The sequence below is a fragment of the Drosophila suzukii genome, chromosome 3, assembly GCF_043229965.1.
Source record: "Drosophila suzukii chromosome 3, CBGP_Dsuzu_IsoJpt1.0, whole genome shotgun sequence".
In the NCBI taxonomy this organism is placed as follows: domain Eukaryota; kingdom Metazoa; phylum Arthropoda; class Insecta; order Diptera; family Drosophilidae; genus Drosophila; species Drosophila suzukii.
In genome coordinates, this window is record NC_092082.1 from 24,320,055 (window position 1) to 24,346,486 (window position 26,432).

At 42.7% G+C, this 26,432-nt stretch overlaps 5 protein-coding genes across 9 annotated transcripts; 3 read left to right on the forward strand and 2 right to left on the reverse strand.

The window, feature by feature from the left end:
• Positions 1 to 441: 441 nt before the first annotated feature.
• On the reverse strand, positions 442 to 8,411 carry Glg1 (golgi glycoprotein 1). Of its 2 annotated transcripts, none has more exons than XM_036815028.3 (6): positions 7,247 to 8,411; positions 5,732 to 6,941; positions 5,275 to 5,672; positions 4,698 to 5,066; positions 1,209 to 1,578; positions 442 to 1,017 (listed from the first exon to the last, which is right to left on the reverse strand). In XM_036815028.3, the coding sequence occupies exons 1-6, from the start codon at positions 7,961 to 7,963 to the stop codon at positions 740 to 742; spliced, it is 3,342 nt and encodes a 1,113-aa protein (XP_036670923.3). In that variant the 5' UTR covers positions 7,964 to 8,411; the 3' UTR covers positions 442 to 739. The 2 variants fall into 2 exon arrangements, with proteins under 2 accessions (XP_036670923.3, XP_036670924.3); XM_036815029.3 differs by having other exon boundaries at positions 5,287 to 5,672; positions 7,247 to 8,408.
• On the forward strand, positions 2,064 to 4,582 carry Est-Q (Esterase Q). The gene is made up of 5 exons (XM_036815030.3): positions 2,064 to 2,361; positions 2,798 to 2,941; positions 3,113 to 3,764; positions 3,824 to 4,014; positions 4,078 to 4,582. Exons 1-5 carry the CDS (start codon positions 2,104 to 2,106, stop codon positions 4,510 to 4,512), a joined length of 1,680 nt encoding a protein of 559 aa, XP_036670925.3. The 5' UTR covers positions 2,064 to 2,103; the 3' UTR covers positions 4,513 to 4,582.
• A 1,924-nt stretch (positions 8,412 to 10,335) lies between the features above and the next one.
• Positions 10,336 to 15,932, forward strand: M6 (neuronal membrane glycoprotein M6). 2 transcript variants are annotated; one of them, XM_017070511.4, is made up of 5 exons: positions 10,336 to 10,728; positions 13,621 to 13,833; positions 14,667 to 14,826; positions 14,885 to 15,189; positions 15,249 to 15,932. In XM_017070511.4, exons 1-5 carry the CDS (start codon positions 10,725 to 10,727, stop codon positions 15,524 to 15,526), a joined length of 960 nt encoding a protein of 319 aa, XP_016926000.1. In that variant the 5' UTR covers positions 10,336 to 10,724; the 3' UTR covers positions 15,527 to 15,932. The 2 variants fall into 2 exon arrangements, with proteins under 2 accessions (XP_016926000.1, XP_016926003.1); XM_017070514.4 differs by lacking the exon at positions 13,621 to 13,833 and having other exon boundaries at positions 10,338 to 10,728.
• A 603-nt stretch (positions 15,933 to 16,535) lies between these two features.
• Positions 16,536 to 19,537, reverse strand: SAK (Sak kinase). Its single transcript, XM_017070510.4, has 7 exons — positions 19,377 to 19,537; positions 19,222 to 19,317; positions 18,387 to 19,167; positions 17,876 to 18,329; positions 17,299 to 17,815; positions 17,090 to 17,239; positions 16,536 to 17,022 (listed from the first exon to the last, which is right to left on the reverse strand). The coding sequence occupies exons 1-7, from the start codon at positions 19,410 to 19,412 to the stop codon at positions 16,735 to 16,737; spliced, it is 2,322 nt and encodes a 773-aa protein (XP_016925999.3). The 5' UTR covers positions 19,413 to 19,537; the 3' UTR covers positions 16,536 to 16,734.
• Positions 19,538 to 19,981: 444 nt separating this feature from the next.
• On the forward strand, positions 19,982 to 26,261 carry Cdk12 (Cyclin-dependent kinase 12). 3 transcript variants are annotated; one of them, XM_065864659.2, is made up of 9 exons: positions 19,982 to 20,325; positions 20,570 to 20,621; positions 20,899 to 21,459; positions 21,516 to 22,369; positions 22,428 to 22,587; positions 22,786 to 24,025; positions 24,086 to 24,474; positions 24,885 to 25,358; positions 25,432 to 26,261. In XM_065864659.2, exons 3-9 carry the CDS (start codon positions 21,251 to 21,253, stop codon positions 25,589 to 25,591), a joined length of 3,486 nt encoding a protein of 1,161 aa, XP_065720731.2. In that variant the 5' UTR covers positions 19,982 to 20,325; positions 20,570 to 20,621; positions 20,899 to 21,250; the 3' UTR covers positions 25,592 to 26,261. The 3 variants fall into 3 exon arrangements, with proteins under 3 accessions (XP_065720731.2, XP_016925996.4, XP_065720732.2); XM_017070507.4 differs by having other exon boundaries at positions 20,570 to 21,459; XM_065864660.2 differs by lacking the exon at positions 20,570 to 20,621.
• Positions 26,262 to 26,432: the final 171 nt, after the last annotated feature.

A 26,432-nucleotide genomic window follows, 5' to 3' on the forward strand; every position in this document is an offset into this window, starting at 1 on the left:
TGTACAGCTTTTTAATAAAATATACCAAGAATATACTAACCACTTGTTGAGCTGAATCAAAATTATTCTTTTTTTTTATCAATGTTTCTTTTTTTTAACAAATTAAAGCTAGTATATAATACTAAAATGAATATTTAAAAAAAAGAAGGGCGCTGAAAGCTAAAGTCCTTCGGCCCACTTGATCAATGTAATTGTGTATTATTGATATTTGAATATTTAAAGACGAGTAGTTTTGTTATTTCGGAACTTTAAATTATACGTGACTTTTAACGTAATAATTCGTTCAGATATCAGTATAGTAAGGAATGCGATTATTAAAATAAAATTAATACAGAAAACGATGTTTTTAAATTTTAATCCTTGAATCCGGCACTTCATAATTTCCTGTCAGATTACATGTCACGTCCCGCCCAAAAACATTGTTGGTTTAAAATGCACAGCTTTTGTTTACAAAAATACAATTTAATATACAGGTGAAATTGTTACAAAAAAGGTATAACAAAGAAGGCCCTAAGAATGGAACTAGAATATTTTATTGTTTTCCTTTTTCGCTTGATTTTAGGTCTTACAAACGATTAAGCCACAAGTTGCTTACACAAATATCTAAAAGGCAGGCAGGGTGGAGGGTGAGAGAAAGAAAGGATCGGATTCTGGTCATGGGTCAGCCGAAATGGAAAACAACAAGCTCACGAACATGCACACTCCGCCTACACAGCATCACTACAGTCTACTATTTGAATTATTTATTCTTCAAGCCCATTGCACGTTTGGTGGCCCTTCCCAGGAAGATGCCGATAAGGAAGACCAGGCCCGTGACGCTCATCAATATCACAAGGAAGAATTTGCGCGCAGGCGAGGCGACCACCTGTTGCACGAGCTGCTGCATATCCTCGGGGGGCAGCGCCAGCGTGTCGTCCGCATTCCGGAACATCTCGATGCGCCGTTGCAGCTTTTCGCGACAGTCCGCTTCCAGAGAGTTTGGCGTATCCTTCAGCAGCGTTCTCAGGCAACTCAGTTCTGGAAGGACGATATGACAATTGTAAATCATTACTATTTTATTAATGATAAATTAATTAAATTTATATATTAATATTATTAGCCGAACGGAAGTGAAATAGTTGTAATATACCATACTTTTATTTCGGAAAAGATAAAATCTAACTGTTGGTATCATAGTAATCATAGTATCAGCTGTAGTGTAAACTTACTGCGTCCATTGCCTGCCGACACCTTAGAACAGTATCGCAGCAGATCCACGGTACAGGCCGTTTCCAGAATGGGATCCACGTGAATGTCTGCCTTGGCTTCGGCGATCAGAGTGGCTACCTCCATCTGACACTGTCGGTTGATTATCTGCTTTTGGAGGAAGGCCGTCTTTAAGCACTCCGCCAACTGGCCGTGCTCGTCGCTATCAACGTTTGCCTTGCACAGCTCCTGGATCTCCGACTTGCAGAACACTTGCAGCAGGGGATTTAACTTGTAGTTGAGGGCCTGCTCTTGCAAGATCTTGATCATCTCCTGCGCACATTGTTCGTCCAGTGCAGACTGACGGAACTTGTCTTTTAGACAGTGAATGACCTAAGATGCAATAATATAAATTAAAGTTAATTAATATATGCTTTAAATTTATTAACGAAGATAAAGAATCTTAAAACTATAATCCCATATTTTCCATTGTTCAACTATTATTCATTTAAGAACGTACTTTTTAGACAAAGGTCACCTTACCCCTTAGAACAGCTTTAGGAATGTACATATATTTTAATTATGTATCGAGGCTGAGAAAACTGGTTACAAAATAAGTGAATCGATTGCTTAGATAATGTTCGAATTTCCTTCTATAGGCAACTTAAGTCCTACGGAAGTTCCTGATACAAATTTTCTGACCCTTTAATGAATACTCAATTGAAAGGTTTATTCAATTGGCAGGGATTGATAAACCGTAACGCAGATAAGAAAGTAATTGTGATTGCAGATCGTTTGAAAAATAAACAAAAAATGAGTACATTTCTCGTTGTAATCGTCACCGCGCGATTATGCCTTCCAGAGTGGCCGGCAATTCTCGATTCAGTTTTCGTTCAAAGTCGAAATCAGTCAGGTCTGATGCGTAGACGCGGCGTATACGTGATGCTTACGCTGTGCGGTGTGCTTACCGCTGCTCTAATCGCTTTTCTTGTGATACTTCTCACCGGTGGCCAGGGTGCAGATGCATCCGATGCACCAACGGTGACATTGGAACTATCCAATGGCCAGGGGGAAGTTCTTGGGAACTATGGATCCACAGCCTGGACGGACCAAACGTTTATGCAGTTTCGTGGCATTCCCTTTGCCGAACCACCAACGGAGGAACTGCGCTTTCGGGTAAGTCAGTTAATATGGTGTCACAAAAACTGCCATAAATTTAAATGAAAGCATTAGCAAAACGTCAAGAAAACTATTTTAAGCAGAAGTGAAAAGTGTAGGTGTAAAACCTCATATTGTCAATACAGAGGTTTATAAAAATATAAACAGATTAAACACCTTGATTCCATAAAATTAATTCCCTAATTTAAAAGCATTGTTTTCACAAACAACTAAGTTATTTGCTTATAATTCCATCAAAAACACCGACATTATTGAAGTCATTACTCATACTTTGATCTATTTAAGCTCAGGGTATTCCAGCTTCGATACTATTTGTTTCCCTTAATAATCTGTGATTTCGAGTAACAGTGACATTTCGGTTGGCGTCACTTAAAGTGATAAGCGGGTTTATGACGAAGTAAAAATGCTTTCTTTTCTATATTTTGACTAAAAGCCACCTGTGGCGCGTTCACCATGGACAGGCACCCTAAACGCACTGAACTTTGGACAACGCTGCCCAGTGATAACAAATCTGGATGGACTGTTGTCTGATGCTGAACTCGAAGATTGCCTCAACCTGTCGGTATACACTAAAAATGTGAGTACTTTTTAGTCTTACTAATGTTGATAATCCTAATCAACGTATGATAACGCAAAGCCTAAATGGGGTTCTAAAGGGTTACGACTTGATCTTAAACCTTAAGGATTGTTAAATACTCTTTTGACAAGTAAGATTCTAAATACATCTCTTGTTAAATCGCCATTTTAGCTTTCTGCCAGCCAGCCTGTAATGTTCTACATTTATGGCGGAGGCTACTACAATGGCTCCGCAGAGGATCATCCACCTAACTATATCCTGGAGAAGGATGTTGTACTAGTTGTTCCACAGTACCGAGTGGGAGCGCTCGGGTGGTTGTCGACATACACGGAGGAGCTTCCGGGAAATGCTCCCATTGCAGATATCCTAATGGCACTCGAATGGGTGCAACTGCATATTAGTCGCTTTGGTGGTGACCCCCAGAAGGTGACTATTTTTGGTCAGAGTGCCGGAGCTGGAGTAGCCAGCGCATTGCTGTTGAGTCCAAGAACTGGCGACAATCTGTTCAAGAGAGCGATTGTGCAGTCAGGTTCGATTTTCGCCAACTGGGCTATCAACAAGGACCCAAGGGCGCAGTCGCATCGAATTTGTGTTCGGCTAGGGTGTTCCAGCTGCGAACAGCACAATCACCTTGTGGAGTGCTTGCAAAAAGCAAAAGTTCAAGATATTCTGATAGCCACGACCTCGGAATCCTTTTCGCCTATTGTGGGAGATTTACAGGGTATCCTACCGCAACAACCACGTGAGTTGGTGAAAAGCTATCGCAGACAGGTTCCCTTGCTGACAGGATTTACTCAACACGACGGTTCCTTCGTGTTAGCAAGTGAGTGACATTAGAGTCTTAAGTGGGGTTATCTAAAATAAAATTGTTATTTTTTTTAGGTTATTATGATGCTCTGGCTGCAAAGGTATCTAATGTGAGTTTGTTAAACGTTCGTCAGTTTTCCCAGGGTATTAATGACATGGTAAATGATACATCGGGACTTTCGGATAACATTTTGAACCGGTTGCTCTTTAAACCTCAGATGCTCAACAGTCATGATCATAATGCTGCAGTTCCCTCATACTTCGATGTAAGTCTAAGGAATACCCACCAAATTATATTTTTTGCTTAACAGTAAAATTAACATTTACAGCTGACATCGGCAATATTTATGAAGTCACCTGTGATAACCCTAGCCACACAAATCTACACCCTACAACCCAACACTCCGGTTTATCTTTATAGTTTTGACTACGAGGGCGAATATACTCGATTTGGCTATGAGTTCGGAAATACACACTATCCTTTTAATGGAGGAGTTCATCACTCGAACGATAACATCTATCTATTTTCCACCCATCCCCTGGAGGGACAAGACACTCAGATGTCACAAAAAATGGTGGAGGTGTGGACATCGTTTGCCATCGATGGCATCCCCGGCGATCTAAGTCCACTAACCAGTGCAAGTGGGCCATATAATAAACTTAATTTGGAGGTAACTAAGGGTGAAGATTTATTGGAAACTCTGACGGCCGCAATTGACGATCCGGACAATGGGAGACTTCAGCGGGAAGATATGGAGTTTTAAAAGTGTGCCATTCAACATAATTCAATAAAATGTAAATAAAAAAGGAAATCACTAAGTTAAGTAATCCAAATCCAACGCGAACCCTATTCTGGTAATGGGATGATATATCTGACTAACCACTACCGGGATATTATTTTTATAATATTTTAACTTATTGCTAATGTTGCAATAGTTCTACCACTCACCTTTCCGTTAAGTTCCTCATTAGGCAGAGCACTGGCCACAATATTGGAGCAATACCGGTCTATGTTTTTTCCGCATGCGCTTTGCAGCGAGGGATTGAACCGGAAGTCCGTATTCTGCTCGATCATGCGATTAACCACCACCAAGTGGCACCGCTGATCGAACTGCGTGTCATCCTTGTACGTCTTGAGGCAGTCCAGAAGTTTGCCTGAATCAGTGCTGGGGCAGAACTTGTAGATCATCTCCTTGCACGTCGTGAGAAGGGTGTAGTCAGTCCCGCTGTCGCCCAACTCTGACTTCTTCACCATGAAGATCGCATGATGACAGGGTTTGCCCAAACTGGGTGTCTTCCTTATAAGGCACTCCAAAGCCTGCAATCCATATATAAAAGTTAGTATCTGCTATTTGTGTAAAGATTTTCTGGTTTGAGTGTGAAATGCGTTAGGAAGGAGCCATAATGATTACAGTATTTAAGGTTGGAAACCGTTTTTATGAATTACCAAGAAAAGAACTAAATCATTATTCACCACCCCCAGGGTTAAAGCGTATTAGTGGTTAAGGATGAGTTAGATAACTTGCTTTTTCATTCACCTGACCGGGACCCTTTTCTTCCTCGCAAAACAGCTCCAGCTCACGCTTACAGGCGTTGGCCAGCTTGGGGTCCAGCTGAATGCTCTCGCGCTGCTGGTACAGTTGGGCCTTCACCTGGTGACGGCACTCCTTTGGGATCTGATGACGTTGCGCCTTGATAGTGTCGTTGCGCATAACCTCGCTGAGGCAAGCCACCACCTCGTTTTTGGTGGCGCTAGATGTGCAGAAGCGCTGGACGTACGGTCTGCACGCTTCCTTGAACTTGGTGGTAAAGTGAAAGCTCTTAAGCGAGATGATCTGGAAGTGTTCGATGGCGGCCCGACAGCGGAGATCCTTTCGTAGATCAGCGTCGTTTTTGTGCGCTATAAGACAGTCCATCATGTCGCCTGTTAAGTAAAATATATTATGAAATGCAGAGAAATGTGATCATCATAACTTCTATTACCATTATCCTTTCCGCTCTTAAGTATGGCTGAGCAGTGCTGCTGCATGGCCTCTCCACATACGTTCATAATGACGGGATTCAGTTCCACGTGAGCGGCCTCTTCCTCCGTGTACTTCACCACCACAGATTTGCACTCCGACTGCAGTTGGTCCATGTTCTTTTGCAGACACTCCATTTCACTGCCCTTTTCAGTGCAGTCAGAGCAGAATGCCGAGAGATCGTTGAGGCAATAATCTTCGACCTCGGGAATCAAGTCCATGGATATTGCGCGCTGTCTCATTACACGCTTAACCTCTTTGAAGCAATCCTTCCTCAAAGTCTGATGCTCGTCCTCACTAAAGGCCATGCGATGCAGGCAGGGCAGGATCATGGGTCCCCGTTCAGGATCCATTTGTATGTTCTGCGCATCATCCCACTGCTTCTTCGCTCGGCAGTACTTTACTGCGTCATCGCGACAGTGTTTGTACAGCTGTGGATCCAACTTGAAGTCTCTGGCCACGAAGTATTCTATAATGAGAAGCGCCTGCTCGCATTCAGGAAGCATTACGGGGGTGCCAATATGCTCCACCAGACAGCTCATGACTCGGGCGTCGCCTCCCTGCACATCCTTGCAGGCCACGTCCACCACTGGCTTGCAGGCCCGTCGCAGTACCGGATCTACGCGCCAATCCTCGCCGGCATCACTGGCCTTAATAAGGGTCTCCAATCCACGCTGGCACTGCGCCGTTACTCGTCGCTGTTGGCGCCTGGCTTTCACATGCTCCAACAGGCAGTGGATAATCTCGCCACCAGTACTTGTCATGCCATTCACCAGCTGCGCCTTGTGTTCATCCGGACAGAATTTGGGTATATCATCCGCACAGTCGTTAAGGAGCTCCGGTGACAGCTGATAGTCCGTCATCAGCATGCGTCGGTGATCAGTCAACTCGGTGAGACAAGCGGGCGCCAGTTTGGTCCCGTTCTTAGACACTGACTCCAGGCAGAGAAGGATCTGGGCCAACCGGACATGTTTGTCTTCGGAGACGCCACGTCGGCAGTGGAACAGTTTAATGTCGTCCTTGCAGGCTTTGGCCAGACCGTGAGACACGCGATAGTCGCGGCCCATCTGCTGATCCCTCAGTGTAATTTGCGAGGCGCACTGGGGCGAAATCGAAGGGTGGTTCTTGTGCCGCACCAGGCACTTAAACCCGCCGGCAGTGCCAGACTTCTCCTGAAACAAGAAAAATCACTTTAAGTTTTAATTTTAGTTCGTAAAAGGTCCTGTTTTTTAATTATTTTTAAAATTTCTTTTTCAATAAGAATTCATTTTATACCGATCTTAGTTTCATTTTGTCACAGCCGTACCTATCATTTTATAGACTAATTTCATAGTAAGTTAGTTCAAGAAATGATTCCCATTGTCTTTCAACTAGTGACCTCTTCATATTAATTATTGGGCAGTGCTTATACTCCCTTATCTCTAGTCTTTTAAATGTTGTTTCTAAGCAGACAGTTTCATTTGTGAATTCCACTCACCTGCGAACACAAGGACGTTAAATCCTCTTGGCAGACCCGAAAGAGCTCTAGCATTCCGCGCTGCAGCTCAATGGAGTTGATGGCAGCCTGGCAGATGGGTTCAAGGCTAGACTTCACGTCACTCGACTGGAGGCATTGCACTGTGCCCAACTGCGACAGCACGGAGGGAAGATGATCAATGTTTAGCCGGCCGCACTTGTGCTCCTCCACAACCGCCCCGCAGGCGGTGTAGAACTCATCTACGGCGCTGTAATCCTGACCCAAGGATTCGTAGGCCCTTCTCAGGTGCTGGTGGCAGGCGTTGCTCTGCGGCAGCTTCAGCCGCTGCTGCTCGAGGCAGCTCCACAGGTGCACGGCGTTCAAACAGCTCTCCAGCTTGGACTTCTCGGCGGGACAGTAGGAGGGCAGGAAGCTGCTCTCCATCCAGGCGGGCAGCTGTAACTGGCGCTGCTGCAGCCAGAGGGCATGTTGGCAGCCCTCCGGGAGCTCCTCCAACTGGCTAGAGCTGAACGTCAGGGCGCACTCCAGCATGGACAGATTGTCCGTGGACTTGTGGTGCGTGCAGAGCTTTTTAAGATCCTGGCACTCGGCTAGGTCAATGATGCTGTGCACCGCCTTTGCGTTGTCCACGTCAATGACGGCTCGACGGATGCGTTGCAGGGAATCCCCGGCCGAGGTGGCCGTGGCCATCAGGAAAACCAACAGGAGGAGCAGCATGTTTGCCGGGTGACTGTCCTAAAGACCGATATTCTGCGCTCCGGTCTCAGTGGCCGGTCATCGAAAACACCTCCAAGGGTGTTCTGCTTGCGTAAGCTAATGGAGCTATATTGGCAATCGTCGACGCGGCGATTTGATACGCTGCTTTCGGCCGAGAAACATCCGCAAAGGCAAATATATTTTGTCGAATCCGAGCAGCGCCAACAAAAACAACAAGTATGTGGAAAATGGTTGGCCGGTTCACGAATCCGCCGCTCTTACGTTCTGGTCATCGCTCGGATACCTTTCCGGCTGCTTAATATCTGGTCGGAGTATTACCACAGCCTATGCCTTGACTATGCTATTGCGGAATTTAAAGCGCTGATATAAAACAATTCTTTTTGCGAGAAGTCCAAGGGCAAAGGCGTAGCAAGGGGGTTTGTTTTAGCACGGTCACATTATTCTACACCGCGGAACAAAATACCGCAACCGACGTGTCCCCTTCTTGTAATCGTCTGTCGGGAACGTTTTTTTGGTCGAAAATGCGGTCGATGTGCGATAAAGGGATAAAGGGCGAAATCGAAAAAATGATAACGCCTATCAACCATTCGATCGTAACGGATTTTCAAACTAGTCGAAAACGTCAAAGCGAACTGAAATAAATAAACAAATATATAACTATAAAAACTTAGTCTAGTTTAGGAACCTAGAGTGACTTACTATTTAGACTCTCTTCGAGTTGATCGTTTATAGTCTCGACTTCCTTCCTTGCCTTCTCGAAAATGTCATCCAGAATCCTGGATATAGTATTGTATAGTATAGTATATAGAATAGTATTGAGGTGCTTTCTAAGGTCTCGCTGCTAAACCTGTAGGCCGCATTAGCATGTTACCCCGACACTGCTGTTTCCTTGTGTATATTCTCCCAAAAACCGTGCACGTATGGGTGGCTTCTTTTAAGTTTGTGCCTTTACCACATGACAAGCATACCGTGGCCCTCAAATCTGTGGAAACCCTTATGAAAAAATAATAATAATAATAATAAATAATAATCTATCTATATTCCTTTAGGGATGTTAGGACGATTACCTCCAGCTCTTTCGATTTTCTGCGGATTTGCCCAGTTACGGTATTGCTTCCTGTGGGTCAAGTCCCTCAGCACTGGGCAAAACCTTGGATTAGGCGTCCTTTTCCATCTGCAATGACCCCCTCTGCACGCTTTTTTTTGTTTTTCCTTTCATTTATAATTTTTGTTTTCACACCGCTTCTGCAAAGTTTAAACTTCATATTATTTGCGCGTTTCAACAGGCGGCTAACGCTTTTCGTCGGATCTGTTTTTCAGTGCGGTACTCAGATAAGCTAAGGAAATACCAGAAAAAATACCTGATTCAGCGAGTGAATTTCGATGGACGCCGATAGCCGCCGCGCAAAAAAAGAATAGCAAATTTAAACTTTCGGAGTGTTCGTGTAGAATCCAAGCCTTATGAAAATAGCTCATTATTGTGGGACTCGACCCACAGGAAGCAATACCACAACGGCAAAAAAAGCCGGAAGTGGAAGCCGGATTGGGAACGCGGTTGTTCCGCCCGATGCTACAGGAAGTCGCCCAGCATCCTGGCAATGACTCCTCCAGCTGTCCCAAAGCAGGCTCCCTTTTTTCCTCCTTCCTATAGAAGCTAACGCGTCCTCGATCTCCGCTTTAGCTAAAAAGATGTTTCTTATAGTACAAAGTAAACAGTGGATCTCCTCCAGCACTTCAAATATTTTGCGGATTTGCCCTGTTGTGGTATTGCTTCCTGTCGGTAAAGTCCTACTGTAGTCATACAAGTCCTACAACTGCTTGAACCTTCTGCGGTCGTTTTTTGGGTTTTCATTCCATTTTTAATTTTTTGTTTCCGTAGCTCTTTTGCACGAACACAGCCAAATTAAATATCTTATTCTTTGGGCCGCGGCTAACGGCGTTCATCGAAATTAATTTTAATTTTAATTTAATTTCTTAGCTCATCTAAGTACAGCGCTGAAAAAGGAGCCTAAAACTACTAATAAATAAAAAGAACCTTTGAACATTCCATTTATTTGTATTTCTTCGTAAAACCACAGATACGTCTTTTTAAAATTCATAAATTTTTCGTTTGTCAACAAAACAAACCCAGCTGCTTGACAGTCCACAGACCAATGCTTTGCTACATTAATCTAATATTAATGTATTGTTGCTTGGAGAAGGAATTATCAATATGCTACACACTACAAAAAATAAGATTTTTTGAATAGTGAAACTCTTAGCCGATTTGAGTGCTTAAATTCCTTTGTTTTCACCGCGATGTAGTAAATATACCAAATACCACGCAGCGAATTTGGTATTTGCTTGGTATTTTCCCACCACGGACGAACGGCCATACGCATATTAACGAACTCGGTTGGACGCTTCAGTCCTAGGATAATAAAAACAATACAATAAATAATAATACGAAATAATACATCAGAATTAAGATTACCACCTGTGGTTTTCGGTTAACGCAATTAAGTGCAACACCCAAGTGCAACGCAAACGGTTTAAGCGCGTTTCAGTTCCCCTTCCACAGTGAAGCTCACACCTTAAAACTTGTTTTGAGTTTACCAAGTAGAGCGAGGTGTTCGTGCGTTTGTGTATACATACAAACAAATGTAAAAGTCTTCATAAATTCCAACGCAACCCAACTGCAGAGCCCTTGCATTTCTAGTTGGAGATATTTAAATGATATTATTTAATTGCGAAAACTGGTAACAAATCACAGCCATTCAAAATGGGTAAGTTGGTGAAAAGTTTTCCTTTATTTATAAGTTCTTTTAAATAGCTCTCTGGAAACTAAAAAACATAACTAAAGTTGTAACTCTTAGTGGTTTAATAAATTATCGATTCCAATTGGGCAAGCACCAATGTTTACGTGTCACGTGAAAACGGTGTTCTAATTGAGATGCAATATAATGTATAATGTTTACAAAACTAAAGCTAACAAGAGAACTTATAGTACTAGCTCGTATTTCGTAGGTTTACACTCGCAGAAGTTTCGGCCTTAAGACTGATATGGGGGGCTTGGAGACTGATTCCCGCCAGTTCTTACTAAATTCTGAACTATTCTGATTTACTTCCAACTGAAGTTTTTATTTAAATCATATATATCCAAAAGATTGTTATATTTTTAAACAACATTCATTAAGATGCAGACATAGATTTATTTTTAGAAAAAATTCATAGTTTAGTTTCCACAGTTCATTTAAATACGAAATAACCATACATTTAATGATACCAATAACACTAAGGGTAAAGGTATTTTATGAACTTGAAAAATTGGTAAAGAATATTACAGATATTGGTTTTAAAAATATTGGAATTTTACATAATACATTTTATTTGAAACTACATAAAGCTTTCAAAACAACACATTGGGTGGCAAAGGCATTTGAGTTTTCATAATTCCCAAATAAAAATTGCAATAAAAAAATGACTTTTGTGCCTATGCATTAAGATTTTATTTATACTCGATTCTTCCTCTGTTCAATCAATATACATTTTTTAACAGAAATTTAAACATAAACACACTGCATTTTTTTCTCCAAAACTTATTATTTGTGGCCAAATTTACCACAGTATCAACGTTTTCAGCTAGACTTCCTGAAGCAGTTTATTTACGCTCTGGCAGCTGGCTTTATTTCGTTCGCAAAGAGTCATTTCACGCTACCGGAATTAATGTTTGGCTCTAATGCCGAGCCTGTGCTTGTGTCTTGGTGTCATTGGCATCCCGCATTTGGCATCTAGAGTAAGGCATCTGGTCTGCCCCAAAGCCTCGGTGGCAATTTCCATTCCGTCTGGCACAGACACCGCGGGACTTCCGGTGAGAATCTCTCAAATGCGGATGCATTTAAAGGGCTCAGGCTCTTCACTCGCTTCGCTGGCAGGATGTCATCTGGAGGCCCTATTCCCTTTTCTAAGGTCGTTGTCCCGTCTGTCTTGTCTAGGCCTTAAGCTGCCACTAAGCACATAATTAGCTTAGTTACATTTCAAAGCGACGTACTCCAAAGAACTAAAAGAAAAGCTTATATTTAACTCCTGTAGTTAAGGTGGCACAACTGTTGACAACCCAATAAAGTAAAATGTTCATCTCTATATATTCTTTAATATTACATACGGTCGATCTTCTAAAACCAAGAAATCATATTTTACAACTGCTCCTTAAAGGGCAGTTATCTTACTTTCTTTATTAGCGTGACTTTTTGACCTGACCCAAGCACTGAACTTCTCCCAACAAGTTCAAACTAATTGTCTTATTAATTGAAGCTACGCGCTTGTAATGCACAGAAAATAATATAGTTCAATTTGATAATCTTGTAAAATATATTACCCTTAAAGAACTTTTGACTGAAATTATAATATTTTTTGCTGGGGTATAAATATAAATCTTTAACACCATTATTTAGCGTTCTAAAGGACTTAAACATTTTCTTTTTTTAAAATAAAGTATTTGCTTAAGATCATACAATTCAATATATTTTTTTATGGCATTAAAAATAGAAAACCTGCCTATAAAAAAATATGTATGAAAATAAAATCAATTAGATGTGTGTTTTGTAATAAACGGTATATAATATTCCAATGGTACAAAATTATTTTTATATACCAAAACTTTGTTCTCATACTTCAATATGAAACAAGAGAAAACATTACACTCGACGGCCTCGACTATCAGATACCCGTCACTCAGCTAACAAAAAAAAACGCCACCTATTGTTCATTCCTAGCGGCTGTATACGAGATTTCGCTAACACGCCACATAACGTGATCCTCTCGCACTTTATTGAGTTTGATAATTGTTAATTATTGTTTGGATATAACTTTTTATGAATTGTCCGATTTGAATATTTTCTTGCGTGCAAATGGGTATAATAAGAAAAAAATTTCATTTAAATTTTGACATTTGTTATAGGCGATTGGCGTTAGAGTAAGCATGACACCCTGCCCACTGCGCAGGAAGCCCAAGAATCTACATGCCAAGTCCCAACATTCTAGCTCTTATAGTTTCCGAGATCTCAGCGCTAATACGGACAGATGTACTATATATATACTATAAATATGCTTTTTGGGGTCGGAAACGATTCTTTTTACCAGTTATCCTTTTACTCTACGACTAACGGATATAAAACATTGCCACAGGCACCTTCGCTAACGTTCAAACTCCTTTTTAAGTATTTACAAGGTTGGGACTTGGTACCAAATATAAAATATTTTGAAAATTTGTGCTGCCTATGTCAAAACTAACAATGTCATTTTGCATATTTTAATATCTTTTTAAATACTTTAAATCTGTTGATGTTTTCTGCAGTGTAAAGAGAATCAGTAAGGGAACGCTACGCTCTCTGAAAGAGCAGTCACATAAGCCAGTTATCGCGATAGTTCTCTTCCGGGGAACTGAGAACATTCGATGTCGAGCGCAGCCCATTCAGATTTCTTTCTTTTCTACGGAGCGACGGAGCGTCAGTCGCTATTCGTTGTCACTTACTATAAAAAAATAGTTATAACTTGGGACTCTTGATTGGATGACGTCGGTGCGCGTGTGATTCATTGTGTGCTGATCAATTTTGGCTAGCTTACTTCCCATAGTCAGTGTGTAACTAAACCTCTCTGTAACTCCCGATTCCGCAAAGCACTGTGCAGTATGCCGGGCAAGGGGAACAACCGCGATCGCATCCGGGATCCCCGCGAGGAGATTCTGCTCGAGACGAACTTCGAGGACGATGGCGGAGTCCTGACGCGCGCCTACAACGGAAACCCGTACAATCCGTCCATCCAGAACCGTCGGCGTAACTCATACCGCTCGGATCACTCCCTGGACAGGTACACAGAGCGCGGAGGCGAAGGTACGATCCCGATTCCGGGGTATTTTCGGAGCAGGAAATGCATTCCAATAATGCAGTAAACCGATTTCACTCTCACAGAATTTTGTGTACCACCTTGTGCTTATTTTGCTTTACGTGAATCACTGGACAACCTGTAACCACCAGTCGCTGGCTCACCTGTTATCTTATCACTGTCTTTTCCATTTATGCTTCACAAGCAACTTGTATTTGTGTATGTGTGTTTGTCTAAAATATATAATGCACATATGTACGTATTTCTTAAACGCTAACCATTTCTCTCGTATAGCTTAAAAATCTTCATTATTGTATATCTGTACCTCTGTTGTTTTTCTTGTTTTTCGTCTCTCTGACTCATTTCCTCTGGATTAATAATTAATTAACACCCAAATTATATTATAATTCCAAAACTCAATGCTAGCTATAAGAATTCTATTTGTTTTTCCTGACACACACTTTTAGTGTTTTCCGGTTAACCATTAATTTCGTTATCGTTTTTTTGGATCAAATTAATTTCTAATTTACGTTAATAGATTAACCTAAAATTAATATTCATTACTCTTGCTTGAAACCGTAGAAACGGAAAATTATAACCCATATGCACAAAAAAAAAAAAAATTTGTTGGTGTGAAATAAGAAGATCCATCTTCAGATCAATCCAACGTTTAGTTATTTTTATTTTTCACGGTAATGATTTCATTTTTGAGACACCTTGCTTATATTATTTTTGGAACACTCACTTTAAGGAGGAACAGAAAAATATATCATAACTAACAGTGATTTTGGTAGTTTGACCTTTGGATTTAATCGTCATAAACTTCATTTCAATTTTGCAGGAGAATGCTGCCAATCATGCATGGCGCGTATTCCCTACGCCACCCTGATAGCCACCCTCATGTGCCTCCTGGGAGTCGGCATTTTCTGCTTCACTATGTACCGGGGGGCCTCACTTACCGTTATTATGGTGGACCAGGTCTTTCACCTGCGCCTAATATGGTGAGTAAATAATTATCACCCTCCAATTATCATCTAATTGATCTCTGAAATCATTTAGGATCGAAGCGGTGCAGATGATATTTGTAATAATTGGAGCCGGCATGGCGGCCCTCGGATTCATGATCCTATTCGTCGGATTTTTGGCCACCGGTGCCACAAGATATAAGGTGTACCGGGCCTGGCGATCGCGAGTGGGCGGTCGGATTTCGTGCGCCGTTCTTATGGGGATAACCTACCTTCTCAACTTCGTCTGGAGCCTGATCCTGTGCTTCCTGGTAGTGGTTACCTTCATCTACACAATGTTTTGGAACATGTGCTCGAGTGTGGAGCACTCCCAAAGCTGCATTGATTTGACACAATTTCGTGAGTCCTTTTATTAAATATCTACCTCTAGAAGACCTCTAATGTTTCAACGATTTCAGATTTCATGTTTCCGCCTAACACGAAACTCGAGGACATGAAGGTCTGCGAAAAGTATGAGATCAAGGCCTTTTGCAAAGACGGCGTGGAGAACGCTGAGGTCATGTTCATATTGGCCACCCTGTCCACCCTTTTGGTCCTGCTCAGTCTGGTCCATTATCTGATGTGCCTGTCTGCCAACTATGCCCATATCCGGGACCACGAGAAGTTTCAGGAGCTGCAGGAAATCCAAAACCTCAATGAGCTGGAGTACAGTGCTACTTCGAAGGATCGATTCTAGGACATATTTCAGAAGATTCAATTTGAGCTTAAAGAGAAGTCCAGCGCTATTTGAGCTATTCACGCACCATACAACGAACAGTGAACAAAATTCCAACGAACACCATCATGCTATAGCTAAGATTTTTTGTTAGACCTAAGATTAAAGTTTATTTTGAAGTTTGACATGTTCATTTAATGAGTTAGTGGCTTCAACTATTATTTATGTTCAAAAATCTTCATATAATAAGCAGTTCTATTCAAATTATAACTGCCAAAAGGAAACATCCCACTGAAATGCTTTTGTTTTCTGCACTCTTACTATAATTAATTTTCCGTCCATTACATTAAGTTAGCCTACATTCTTCATTGTCTTTCTGTTGTTATATCCTCGAAAACAATAAATACATACACACATGAAACACAAATGCTTATGCTCAAATTGATTCTTCTGAATTGCCGAATGCATTTTATTAAAATACGAATACGTTAGTTAATCAAAACTTATCATTATATAGTGTAATCCATCCGTGAATGATTATCTTTCTAATCTGTACAAGAAACTACTTTTACATGTGTATATTTCTATATTGCATATACAAATTGAAAGCAATACGAATCCTGCCGTAGTATTTTGTAAATGCGGTAGCAGCAGATTGGCTAAGTATAAATATATTTATCTTGTATTTAATATAAACACGTACGTAATATTAATAATATATTTTATACTACAGTTTTCTAACCTCACAGTTATACAAAAAGGTAGGATAACATAAGAGTGTTTACACGTAATCTTTTTAACATATAATAAAATATTTGAGGAAAATCAAAGTTAAGCGCATTCTGAAATAAACCGGGTGGATTTGGTAGCATAATGGGATTTCATTTTAAACTAAGCCAACCTGTAATCTAGTTCTTTTTTGGAAGAAAAAAATGAGCTCTGAAATAACAGAAGTTGACTTCAAAAAGCAAACACTTTTTCCCCACTTAAAGGATTTTCTTAGAACTTACCAGATAATAAACTGCATAAATAAACGCGTCTTATTATATATTTATAAATGATAAAAATAATTACATTTAATTGTGGCAAATTTCAATTTTGAATTAAACTTTTCGAGCTAATATTATAATAAGCACAGGGAAAACTTTAAAATATATTTACCTTTAATTTACAATATAAAATATATTCGATCAAACTTTAAAACTAAATGAGGAGATTTTTTGATTGATTTATAAAAGCATGCGATTATAGCAAGGCGTGGTCGTTTTAGGTGTCATTACATTACTGTAGTCAATCTTCCTGCCGCCGCCCAGCAATGGAGCGGTCTTTAACTTCAGCTGAATATTTGGCATCTGACTGATTCTATCTCTGACCGCGAATGGCAAGTCGTCGTCTTTGCCGAAGTGGGTTGAAGTTCCGTTGGGTTGTGTGTAGGTTATACCTCCGCCTTGTGTATGCGGTATAACAGAGACTACGGATCCATCATAAAATTGCACTTGGACAACTCCATGGGAGAGCTAGATAACAGAATGGGGATATCTTGAATGCTCTGAAAGATAAATACACAAGAAATCACTAACTAACCTCAGTAGCGATTCCAATATCAGGAACATTGATGCGTTTAATGGGAACGTTTTGATGGGCGGCTAACATGTTTGACCTGGAGCAATTGTTTCCGAAATCAGTAGTATTTCGAGTCGACGAAATAGTGCTTACAGAAAAATTAATTGAGCCCTGTAGGTTTACAAAGAAAAAATATAATATACGCGAGATCATATAATATGTATAAATACCTGGTTTGACTTCGGTGTGGAAAACGCAATGTTAGTGGTATCCCTCAGGCCATCTAATCTCTGAGCTGGCTGTACATCTGGTATAGGCCTTCGTCCAATTGTGACTGGAAAACACGTATTGTCTTTCGTCTGAGCAACCTCCAAGGCATTGCTGATGTTGACACAGTGGGTAAAACACTCGTTTCCATGCTCTATTAAGGATCGTGGCTCCGGGCAGGAAAGATCTGAGAGCAGCATTCCATTCGCATCGTACACCTTTAGACCCTCGGAGGCTGACTTTAAAAGCTTAGCCCCCGAATAGAAGCGAATTTCGAAGTCTGTCATGGTTTCCATCAATTGGCATTTGCCAAGGGCACTGAAATATGTTACTTTCGGCGTCTTGCTCTTTACCAGCCCCACAAACCGTGCTCCGTATACATATTTTTTCCAGTGTTTGCTGGGCAAATTGTCGTAATTATAGACGCAATCTCCACTGGGTATTTGAAGTTCTGGTGGCTGCTCTTTTACTGGTAAGCCACTGAAATGTCCCAAAATATTAAAAATGAGCCCTTAATTGTCATCATAACACTTGACTTACCGCCCAGGATCTGGCTGATATATTATGATACGCTGACCGTCGTCCGATATGCGGCAAATATCACATATGCGGTCTTCATTTAGCTTTGGCCGAAATTTTATAAATTCCAGGACCACCTCACCATTGCGTAAAATACTCATTATAGCATTCTTTGTCTTATAACGCGTCGGTAGCAGTCTTTTGCTGCTCAATGGTGGCACGGAAATTCGCTCTTCCTTAAGAAGCACAGGTCTGCAATTTGGTACCATATCCATGTCCATGCGGATAGGCGGCATCTTGCATGTTCCTGGCCAATTTTGATCTGCTAACCCTGTTGATGTCTGCCGAAATAAGCCTGGCTGCTCATAAGGCAACCGATGATGATCCTGCATGAATTCTTCCTCTATTTGGGGAAGCCCTTGATGCGCTCCCGAGTTTTCCACAGACCGAATTCGTTGCGAGTTTCTGGAGTCACCTAAAATGAAAAGACTCGGTGAAACACCACCCCAAACGTAATTCCCAGAATGCTTACTGCTAGCGAACGTTATGATTCCACTATCGCCGCTTTCCAGGCTCTGGCTGAACACATTCAACGCTCCCGGCGTCGAGTGTCCTACATTCGAGCTATTATCCAATCTCTTCAGCATAAACGGATGGCATAAGACTGCGCCCAGGGTGATTCGTTCGTGAGGAAGCTTCTTCAGCAACTTGTTTATCAAGTCCTGAGCCTCATAGGACAAATGAGCCGGCATTAGGTACTCGGACATGACCACTTTGTTAAGGGTGGACTGCACGGCATCGGTTTCGAAGGGCGGTCGTCCCACCAGCAGGGTGTACAGCATGCAGCCAACGCTCCAGACATCGGCTGGGAGTCCGTGCGACACTCGTGAAACCACCTCGGGCGAAATATAGTTGGGTGTCCCACACATGGTCATATGCCGCTCGTCCGGTCGCTTTAATTGGGTGGCCAGTCCGAAGTCGGCGATCTTGACGTGCATTTCCTTGCTGAGCAGCAAGTTGGATAGCGAGATATCGCGGTGCATGATGTTGTGCGAGTGCAGGTACAAAAGTCCCTCCACCACCTGCTTCAGGATGGAGGCGGCTTCCGTCTCTGTAAAGGGTCTAGCAATATGGTTCATGTAGCGATGAAGCTCGCCATTGTGGGCTAGTTCCAGCACCAAGTAAACATAGTTGGAGTCCTGGAAGAAGGTGTACAGCTGAAGTACAGATGGGTGCTTCAGCCGAGAGTGGATTTCCACCTCCTGGCGAACGCGGTTGGTGAGTCCTGTGCCTTGGATCAGTTTCTTATCGATCTAGGGGCGAACTAATGATTAACATAGGGTTTCACAATGTAAGGAAGGTCTTACCATCTTAATGGCCACATCCTGGTGAGTGTGCAGGCATCTCGCCTTGTAGACACTCGCAAAACCGCCTTTGCCCAGCAAGTGCTGTACTTCATAATCCTGCAAAGGCAAGCCACGCTTGAACAGTCTATACGGTTACTGGACTCCGGGGTACCCACCTCAATTGTTTCTCCAAAGGCCCGATTGGATAACATAGTTAGCTGTGTTCCACGGACTTGCTAAGCCACTTGCTATTTACTATTAATATCAACCAACCATGTAAACAAACAAGCCAAAAAAATTTGAACGCCACCGTTAGTGTTGGCAAACTTTAAACCAGTTTACAATCGTTTATTTACCAACACAAACGAGGGCTGAATTTTGATAAATATTTTTAGAACTTTACCCTTTTTTATAATTTAATCAGGAATTTTTATTTTAATAAAGCTGTGACGCTTTTAAATTATTTTTATTTTTAATAGCGTAGTTCTTATGTTCTAAATTAAATATCGCCTTAGCCAACCTATCGATACGAGAAAACCCCGATTTTCAAACATTTTCCCGGTGTGACCATAACTAGGAATACTTTTAACTTTATTTAAATTATTATATTTAATTTGTAAAATATTGATTTAAAATTAACGAACATACGTTGCAATTCAGTTTTCCGCATTAATTTTAAAACGATCTAACAAAAACACAAGTATTTGTCATCCTATGATTTCCGATAACAGCGCGTTCACACTGCCTTAAAAGTGATGCAGCCCTGGTTGATTAATCGCCGAGAATATTGCCAGCCATTGTCAATGCTGAAAATCATGGCGAAATTATTCTAATGGTTTTACTCGAAACAATGCCTAATGAGACATGTAACCTGCATTTGAACAAACTATCTTATATCTGTACCAATCCTGCAACAAACTGATGCAGTTTTCGCGTAATAAATACGATTCGCAAGCATAAACAACGTCGGAATACGAGTCTGTGACGGCCGTGTTATTTAATAATTTAAGGGCTTCAGCGAGTGCGTTTGCCGACAGCCAAAACAAAGAAACGCGCAACCCGCCAAGTACGGTGGCATTAAAGTTTTTAACGAGTGGTGTTTGCATAATTTACATCTAAAAACTGGTAAGTCCGCAGAAAAGAAAAATAAAATGACCCACATACTTACATTTGTACGTATGTGCGGCGGTGTGTCTCATACATATATAAACGCACACAACCTTGGACTCGCACACTACGTCACGGCGAGCAACAGTGTTAAAGCAGTGTTGGAAAGTGCCCCCGGAAATCCTTAACATAATTTTAAAAATTAAGTTTTTGAACATCTGAGAACAAATTATTTCAATCGCATTTTCTTTTGTATTTTCAGTTTTCGCGGCAGGGTCTCGAACTTTCTCTTTCGGTCTACTCGTTTTCCGTGGGTAGGCTAGCAATATAAAACCCTTACTACAAATTATCAGAATACTTGTGCAATTATAATTTAAAATCATAAATTAAATTAGAATCATAATTAAAGAACGAAAAAAGTTATTATTTTTGCGGAATTATCTAGTGTGACCTGCGATATTCATCCCTAAAATAGCAGTGGCACCCAACACGCGTTCTTCAGTTATTAACCACAGCGATGCTTGGTCACACTCGCCACTTCATTATAACCTTAAAATGACAAGTTATAAATTTTTTTTATGTTAATTTTAGTGGAAACCCAACACTAAATCAACTTTTAAGAGCAGTGCCGTGAAGTGCCGAACTTTTTTGATTGCCTGCGCAACTGCTACGCTGTGAACTAGCACATATCGCCACGATAATCATGTAAAGAAAACGTCACACGAATATGTGTTTGTGCTGAGAGGCAGCGATGTAAATAAAATTCGAGCTGCTCCCGAGGAAAATTTCACCGCACAGTTAGGAAAAACTTGGATGCCGGGGTGTTACTGGCAGTACGAGTAAATATAGCGATCCAAACAACGAAATACTAGCACGAACCGTAGAGAACTGAGACTGGTGTCTGCGGATCTTGCGAGTGTTCTCATCCAGTCGAGACGCTACGATGCATGCATCCTCCGCCGCGGCCACCGCACTTGTCGAGTACTCGGACGTCAGCTCGGAGGACTTCTCGGACCAGGAGGCCGGCGACTTGGACGCGGACGCCGGTAAGGGAGCCGGGAACATAAAGAAACCAAAGCCTGCTGCGGATAATCAATTCCCCAAAGGTCGTCTTGGTGCCAAGCCCGGTAAGGAGGGCTATGATAACTACAGGTAAGCAGCGCACACAGTCCCTTAAATGTGGCGGTCGTAACATCCCTCTATTGCAGAAAAAGACGGGCTGAAGACTCAAACGATCCTGCTGCGGCCGGATCGAGGCAAACGTCGAGCAGCGAGGCCACCAACCCGCGGGAGGACCCCTCGCAGGCATCCAATACCTCGAAGGACGAGTTGTGGGGCAGAGAGATCTACATGTCCAGCGACTCTATCGACACCGACGAGCTCGAGGCGGAGATGAAGCGGCAGAAGCGCAAAAAGCAGAAGAAGGACAAGCACAAACATAAGTCCAAGAAGAAATCGAAGAAGCGCAAGAAGAAGCGGGCCAAGTCGTACTCTAGCATCGATTCGATGTCGGATAACGACATAAATGCCTTACTTGACCGGCGCTACACCCCGCCGACGGCTCCGAGCAAAAGCAACGAGCGAACGGTTAGTGCCGCGCCTTCCACCTTCACCCCACACAACCTCAAGGAGAGCAGTTCGCCGGCTACTCCGCCGCCGGCGCGTCGCCCCAACGCCAATAGCACCTACTACGGAGATTCGTCCGTGGAGACTGCAAACAATGCCCTAGGCAGCAACCTGCAGGTTACCGTAACGAACAAGCAGACGAGCAGCAGCCGACACCGCTCCCCTCCTTCCTCTACCCGCTCCAGTGGCAACGGTCCGAGGTTTGGAAACTCTCCGCGTACTCCTCCGCCTTCGCACTACACCTCCTCCAGCGGTGGTGGGGGTGGTAGTGGGTCAGTGGCGCGCGACTCACGCAGCTCTCGCTACGTGGGTAGTCCCCACAAGGAGGAAGTGAATGCGCATCACCGCTCCAGCCACGATCACGGCTATCAGGGTCGTTACTCGGGTGCCGGTTCCAGCAGCCACGATGCCAGGAAGGTGAAACGATTATCACCCGGTAGGTTTGGCTTAAATTTCGGTACATTTTGTTTACCTAACTGGGGGAAATGTTACAGAGCTGGACCGCTACAATCATCAGCCGAGTACACCGCCCCACAAGCGACGGAAGTTCAGCGACGGCAGGGATGTCGGACTCGGGAACTTTGAGCACAGTCGGCATCACTCTGGCAAGTACGAGCGCTACAGCAGGGATCGGTATTCAAGGCGGTCATCAAGGTAAGGTCCTGGCCGACTCTATTAAAGTGTAGGGTTGCATTTGTAATGAATGGTAATATATAACACTGCTTTCGATTTGTAACACTAGTTCGTCTTCTACTTGCGAACATGTTTAGAAGTGAAATATTAGCTTGAGCTGAATTTACCTTAAATACTAGCTATGGAATTAACAAGAATATTTTGCAAACACTTTTTCAGGAGCCCTAGTGTGCAGCACTCTCGCAGTCGACAATCTCCTGTCGGTGGCCTGTCGTCTAGTGGAGCTGGTTCGAATGCGTTCCGACATGGCAGCAGTCACAAACACAAGTACGGAACGACGGCTGGCTCGCCGACTTCCCATACGTCAAGATCCAAGCGTGCTTCCGGAACGGGTACCTCCGGTGATCGCTACTCGAGGTCGCCGAGAACAAGCTCGCGCTACTTGGAGGCCTCACCCCCGTCGCCTGTCGGAGCCTCCGGCTCTCATCACCATCACCATCGTCGCTCGCCAAGGATGCGGCAGAGGACCAGAGGAGGCAGCCGTCGGCGGTCGCCAAGTTCGGCTAGCAGCGAAAGCTCCGCCTCGCGCAGTCGATCGCCAACGTCAAGGGATCTGAAGCATAAGCGCGAAGAGTATATTAAAAAGATTAGCGAGACAAGCCTATTTGCCGAGCTGGTCAAGGACCGTCACAAAAGGCAGAAAGCACTAAAGGAAATCATCGAGCGACAGGAGGAGAACAGCAATAGCAATAGCAACAGCAACGGTGCACTGACCATTAACGACAACAGTTCCTCGGTGGATGGCAACACGCCCAACACGGGTGATGGCCGATCTGGCCCTGGAAGTGGAACACCCGCAGCGACGTCGGCGACTTCCAATGGGCTTGAAGTCCTGGGTAGCAAAACGGATCTGGACCTCAACAACATTCCCATGCCAAACAAGGAGAACGAGACTGTGGCTCCGAATCCAGGTCCCAACGCCGATGTTCCGGACAGCTCCACGCCGTTAAAGCAGCCTTTGTTGGTACCACCTATTTCGGCCATTAGGAACTATTTAAAACCGAAGAGTCTGACCGCTCTGCCGCTGCCGCCTGGGATGAATGCCCTTGACCTGGTTGGTGCTAGATCTCCTTCGCCGGCGCAGAAAAAAGAGTCGGACGAAAAGAACGTAAATTCTAGCGTCAGCGCCAACAAGAGCGTGCTTAATCTTCCGATGCCACCGGTAATTCCCGGCAGTGAAGAGCTAAGTGGCGACGATGATGTTATCGACAGTCCCGAGGACTTTGATGCCCCATCTGGTGGCAACGTGCAGGGCCACGGTGGTGGGCAGGGAGCCACCCGTCGGCGCCCAGTGATACTCAATCGTCGAGACTCGCGGAACAATGTCCGCGACTGGGGCGAGCGATGTGTAGATGTTTTTGAAATGATTGCGCAAATAGGAGAAGGAACTTACGGGCAGGTAAGAAGAGGACTTCTGTGAGTTCTTTAGGATATGCTATTTTGTTATTTATCCTTTCAGGTCTACAAGGCGCGGGATCATCACACCAATGACATGGTAGCTCTGAAAAAGGTCCGACTCGAGCACGAGAAGGAGGGCTTTCCCATCACAGCTGTGCGCGAAATCAAAATATTGAGGCAATTGAACCATCGTAACATAGTCAACCTCCATGAAATTGTGACAGATAAGCAAGATGCCGTGGAGTTCCGTAAGGATAAGGGATCCTTCTACCTTGTGTTTGAGTACATGGATCACGACTTGATGGGCCTGCTCGAGTCCGGCATGGTCGACTTCAATGAGGAGAATAACGCTAGCATTATGAAGCAGCTCCTGGATGGTCTCAACTACTGCCACAAAAAGAATTTTCTGCATCGAGACATCAAGTGTTCAAACATTTTAATGAACAACAGGTGGGAAGATATAACTTTTGGGTGGATTGCAAAAAAAGTTTTATTACAGAAAATATTGTACCTGTAACTGCGCAAGTCCTCTTATCAACATTAGCTTATCAACATGGACCTTTATAGAATTTGTTGAAACTTAATATTTCTCACTGCGCTTTAGTTAACCATGAAACTTTTAAAGCTTTAACACTCAAAGTTAAAAATGTAATTGAATGCAGAAGGAATAGAAAATGATTAGGAAATCCACTGCTTGGTTAAGAAAAATATTTTTAGAAGATAACCGAAGTATCTTTGAAAAGGGTCAAGACATACACCAAGCGAAAGTTGTCCTAATAACTTGGAAATTATAGTTTTATAATATTAAGATTCAATTTTTTTTGTTCTCACATTTTTAAATATTTGTATGCCTTTCGCAGAGGTCAAGTTAAACTGGCGGACTTTGGACTTGCACGCTTGTACAATGCAGACGATCGGGAACGACCCTACACAAATAAAGTTATTACCCTTTGGTACCGACCGCCCGAACTGTTGCTGGGTGAGGAGCGGTACGGTCCGTCAATAGACGTGTGGTCCTGCGGCTGCATCCTCGGAGAACTCTTTGTGAAGCGGCCACTGTTCCAAGCTAATGCGGAGATGGCTCAGCTTGAAACGATATCAAAGATCTGCGGATCACCGGTTCCTGCCGTGTGGCCGAATGTAATTAAGCTGCCTCTGTTCCACACTCTCAAGCAAAAGAAAACGCATCGGCGTCGACTTCGGGAAGACTTTGAGTTCATGCCTGCCCCTGCACTAGACCTGCTGGACAAAATGCTGGACCTGGATCCGGACAAGCGTATCACTGCCGAAGATGCGCTCCGGTCGCCGTGGTTGAAGAAAATCAACCCCGACGAGTAAGTATAAAAAAGCTATGCTTATCCTGAGTGGTATCGCAAGCAAACAACTTATACCCTTGTATTTTTAAAGAATGCCAACGCCACAATTGCCTACGTGGCAGGACTGCCACGAGCTTTGGAGTAAGAAGCGCCGTCGTCAGCTGCGGGAACAACAGGAATCCCTTCCTCCCACGGTAATAGCCTCGACCAAATACCAACAGCATGGAGCTGCCATGGTGGGAGACGCTTAGCATTTGCTGTTTGCTTCGTTTCTCAATGTGAAAGAAAACTACAAACAGCATGATGGCGATGAGTGTTCCTGGTGGCACTAGTAACTACCCGTAACTAGCAATAACGTAACCGATAAAGGGATTTTGTTATCCTTGGACAGGGCCAGACTAGGTTGACTTGGACTTGCTCTAGCCGCTGTCGAGTTTAAGACAGCTTCAATAAAGTCTTGGCTACATTTACAAGTTGCTTTATATGTTGGGCAAATTTAATCAATCGCTGTATAAACGAAGTGTTATATATATTCGCAGATACATTTTTAAAAGAGCATGGTTTTATATATTCAATTTAATTTGCACTGCTATTAGTGTTTTTAATTTTGGAATCTTAAATTGGCAATCGGAAGTCATCGTGTATGAACGGGAACGTCAAGTTCCCCTAAAAAAAAGTGTAAACTAGTAACTCAGAACGTACTCGTATCATCAAAGGCGATTTGTAAGTGACCATGTTTCAAAGCTACGAACTAAGCGTATATTGTGAAGCAGTTAAAGATTAGCATTTTAATTGTAAACAAATTGTTAAATAATAATAGACTACGGATAGTGTATTGAATAGTTTAGTTTATTGTTAAGTATTTAAGAAATGTAAATTATAAATGAATTTATCAAGTAAATATGTACTAATTTACCCATATGCAGGCATTTCATAAGTTTATATTTTAATTATGATGTTTGAGCGCACACAGCATCAGAATTTCTTTGCATGATGTGCGTGAGACTGAAATCGATTCACTCCAAAATTTTGTAAATAGGTTGAATACTTCTACAGTTACACACACGAGCAACAAAAGTAATATCTCAAAAC

What these genes read in the sequence shown, in the direction of transcription:
- M6 (XM_017070511.4), top strand. An exon ending in CACAGAGCGCGGAGGCGAAG is followed by an intron (nt 13,834 to 14,666) that starts GTACGATCCCGA and finishes TCAATTTTGCAG; the next exon opens with GAGAATGCTGCCAATCATGC. An exon ending in TTTCACCTGCGCCTAATATG is followed by an intron (nt 14,827 to 14,884) that starts GTGAGTAAATAA and finishes GAAATCATTTAG; the next exon opens with GATCGAAGCGGTGCAGATGA.
- Glg1 (XM_036815028.3), bottom strand. Translation starts at nt 7,963, where the DNA reads ATGCTGCTCCTCCTGTTGGTTTTCCTGATGGCCACGGCCACCTCGGCC. An exon ending in TAACGTCCTTGTGTTCGCAG is followed by an intron (nt 6,942 to 7,246) that starts GTGAGTGGAATT and finishes TTCTTGTTTCAG; the next exon opens with GAGAAGTCTGGCACTGCCGG. An exon ending in ATGAGGAACTTAACGGAAAG is followed by an intron (nt 1,579 to 4,697) that starts GTGAGTGGTAGA and finishes ATTGCATCTTAG; the next exon opens with GTCATTCACTGTCTAAAAGA.
- Est-Q (XM_036815030.3), top strand. Translation starts at nt 2,104, where the DNA reads ATGCGTAGACGCGGCGTATACGTGATGCTTACGCTGTGCGGTGTGCTT. An exon ending in CGGTTCCTTCGTGTTAGCAA is followed by an intron (nt 3,765 to 3,823) that starts GTGAGTGACATT and finishes TATTTTTTTTAG; the next exon opens with GTTATTATGATGCTCTGGCT. An exon ending in CAGTTCCCTCATACTTCGAT is followed by an intron (nt 4,015 to 4,077) that starts GTAAGTCTAAGG and finishes TAACATTTACAG; the next exon opens with CTGACATCGGCAATATTTAT.
- SAK (XM_017070510.4), bottom strand. Translation starts at nt 19,412, where the DNA reads ATGTTATCCAATCGGGCCTTTGGAGAAACAATTGAG. An exon ending in AGGATGTGGCCATTAAGATG is followed by an intron (nt 19,168 to 19,221) that starts GTAAGACCTTCC and finishes GTTCGCCCCTAG; the next exon opens with ATCGATAAGAAACTGATCCA. An exon ending in TATCAGCCAGATCCTGGGCG is followed by an intron (nt 17,816 to 17,875) that starts GTAAGTCAAGTG and finishes GGGACATTTCAG; the next exon opens with TGGCTTACCAGTAAAAGAGC.
- Cdk12 (XM_017070507.4), top strand. Translation starts at nt 21,251, where the DNA reads ATGCATGCATCCTCCGCCGCGGCCACCGCACTTGTCGAGTACTCGGAC. An exon ending in GAGGGCTATGATAACTACAG is followed by an intron (nt 21,460 to 21,515) that starts GTAAGCAGCGCA and finishes CCTCTATTGCAG; the next exon opens with AAAAAGACGGGCTGAAGACT. An exon ending in TATTCAAGGCGGTCATCAAG is followed by an intron (nt 22,588 to 22,785) that starts GTAAGGTCCTGG and finishes ACACTTTTTCAG; the next exon opens with GAGCCCTAGTGTGCAGCACT.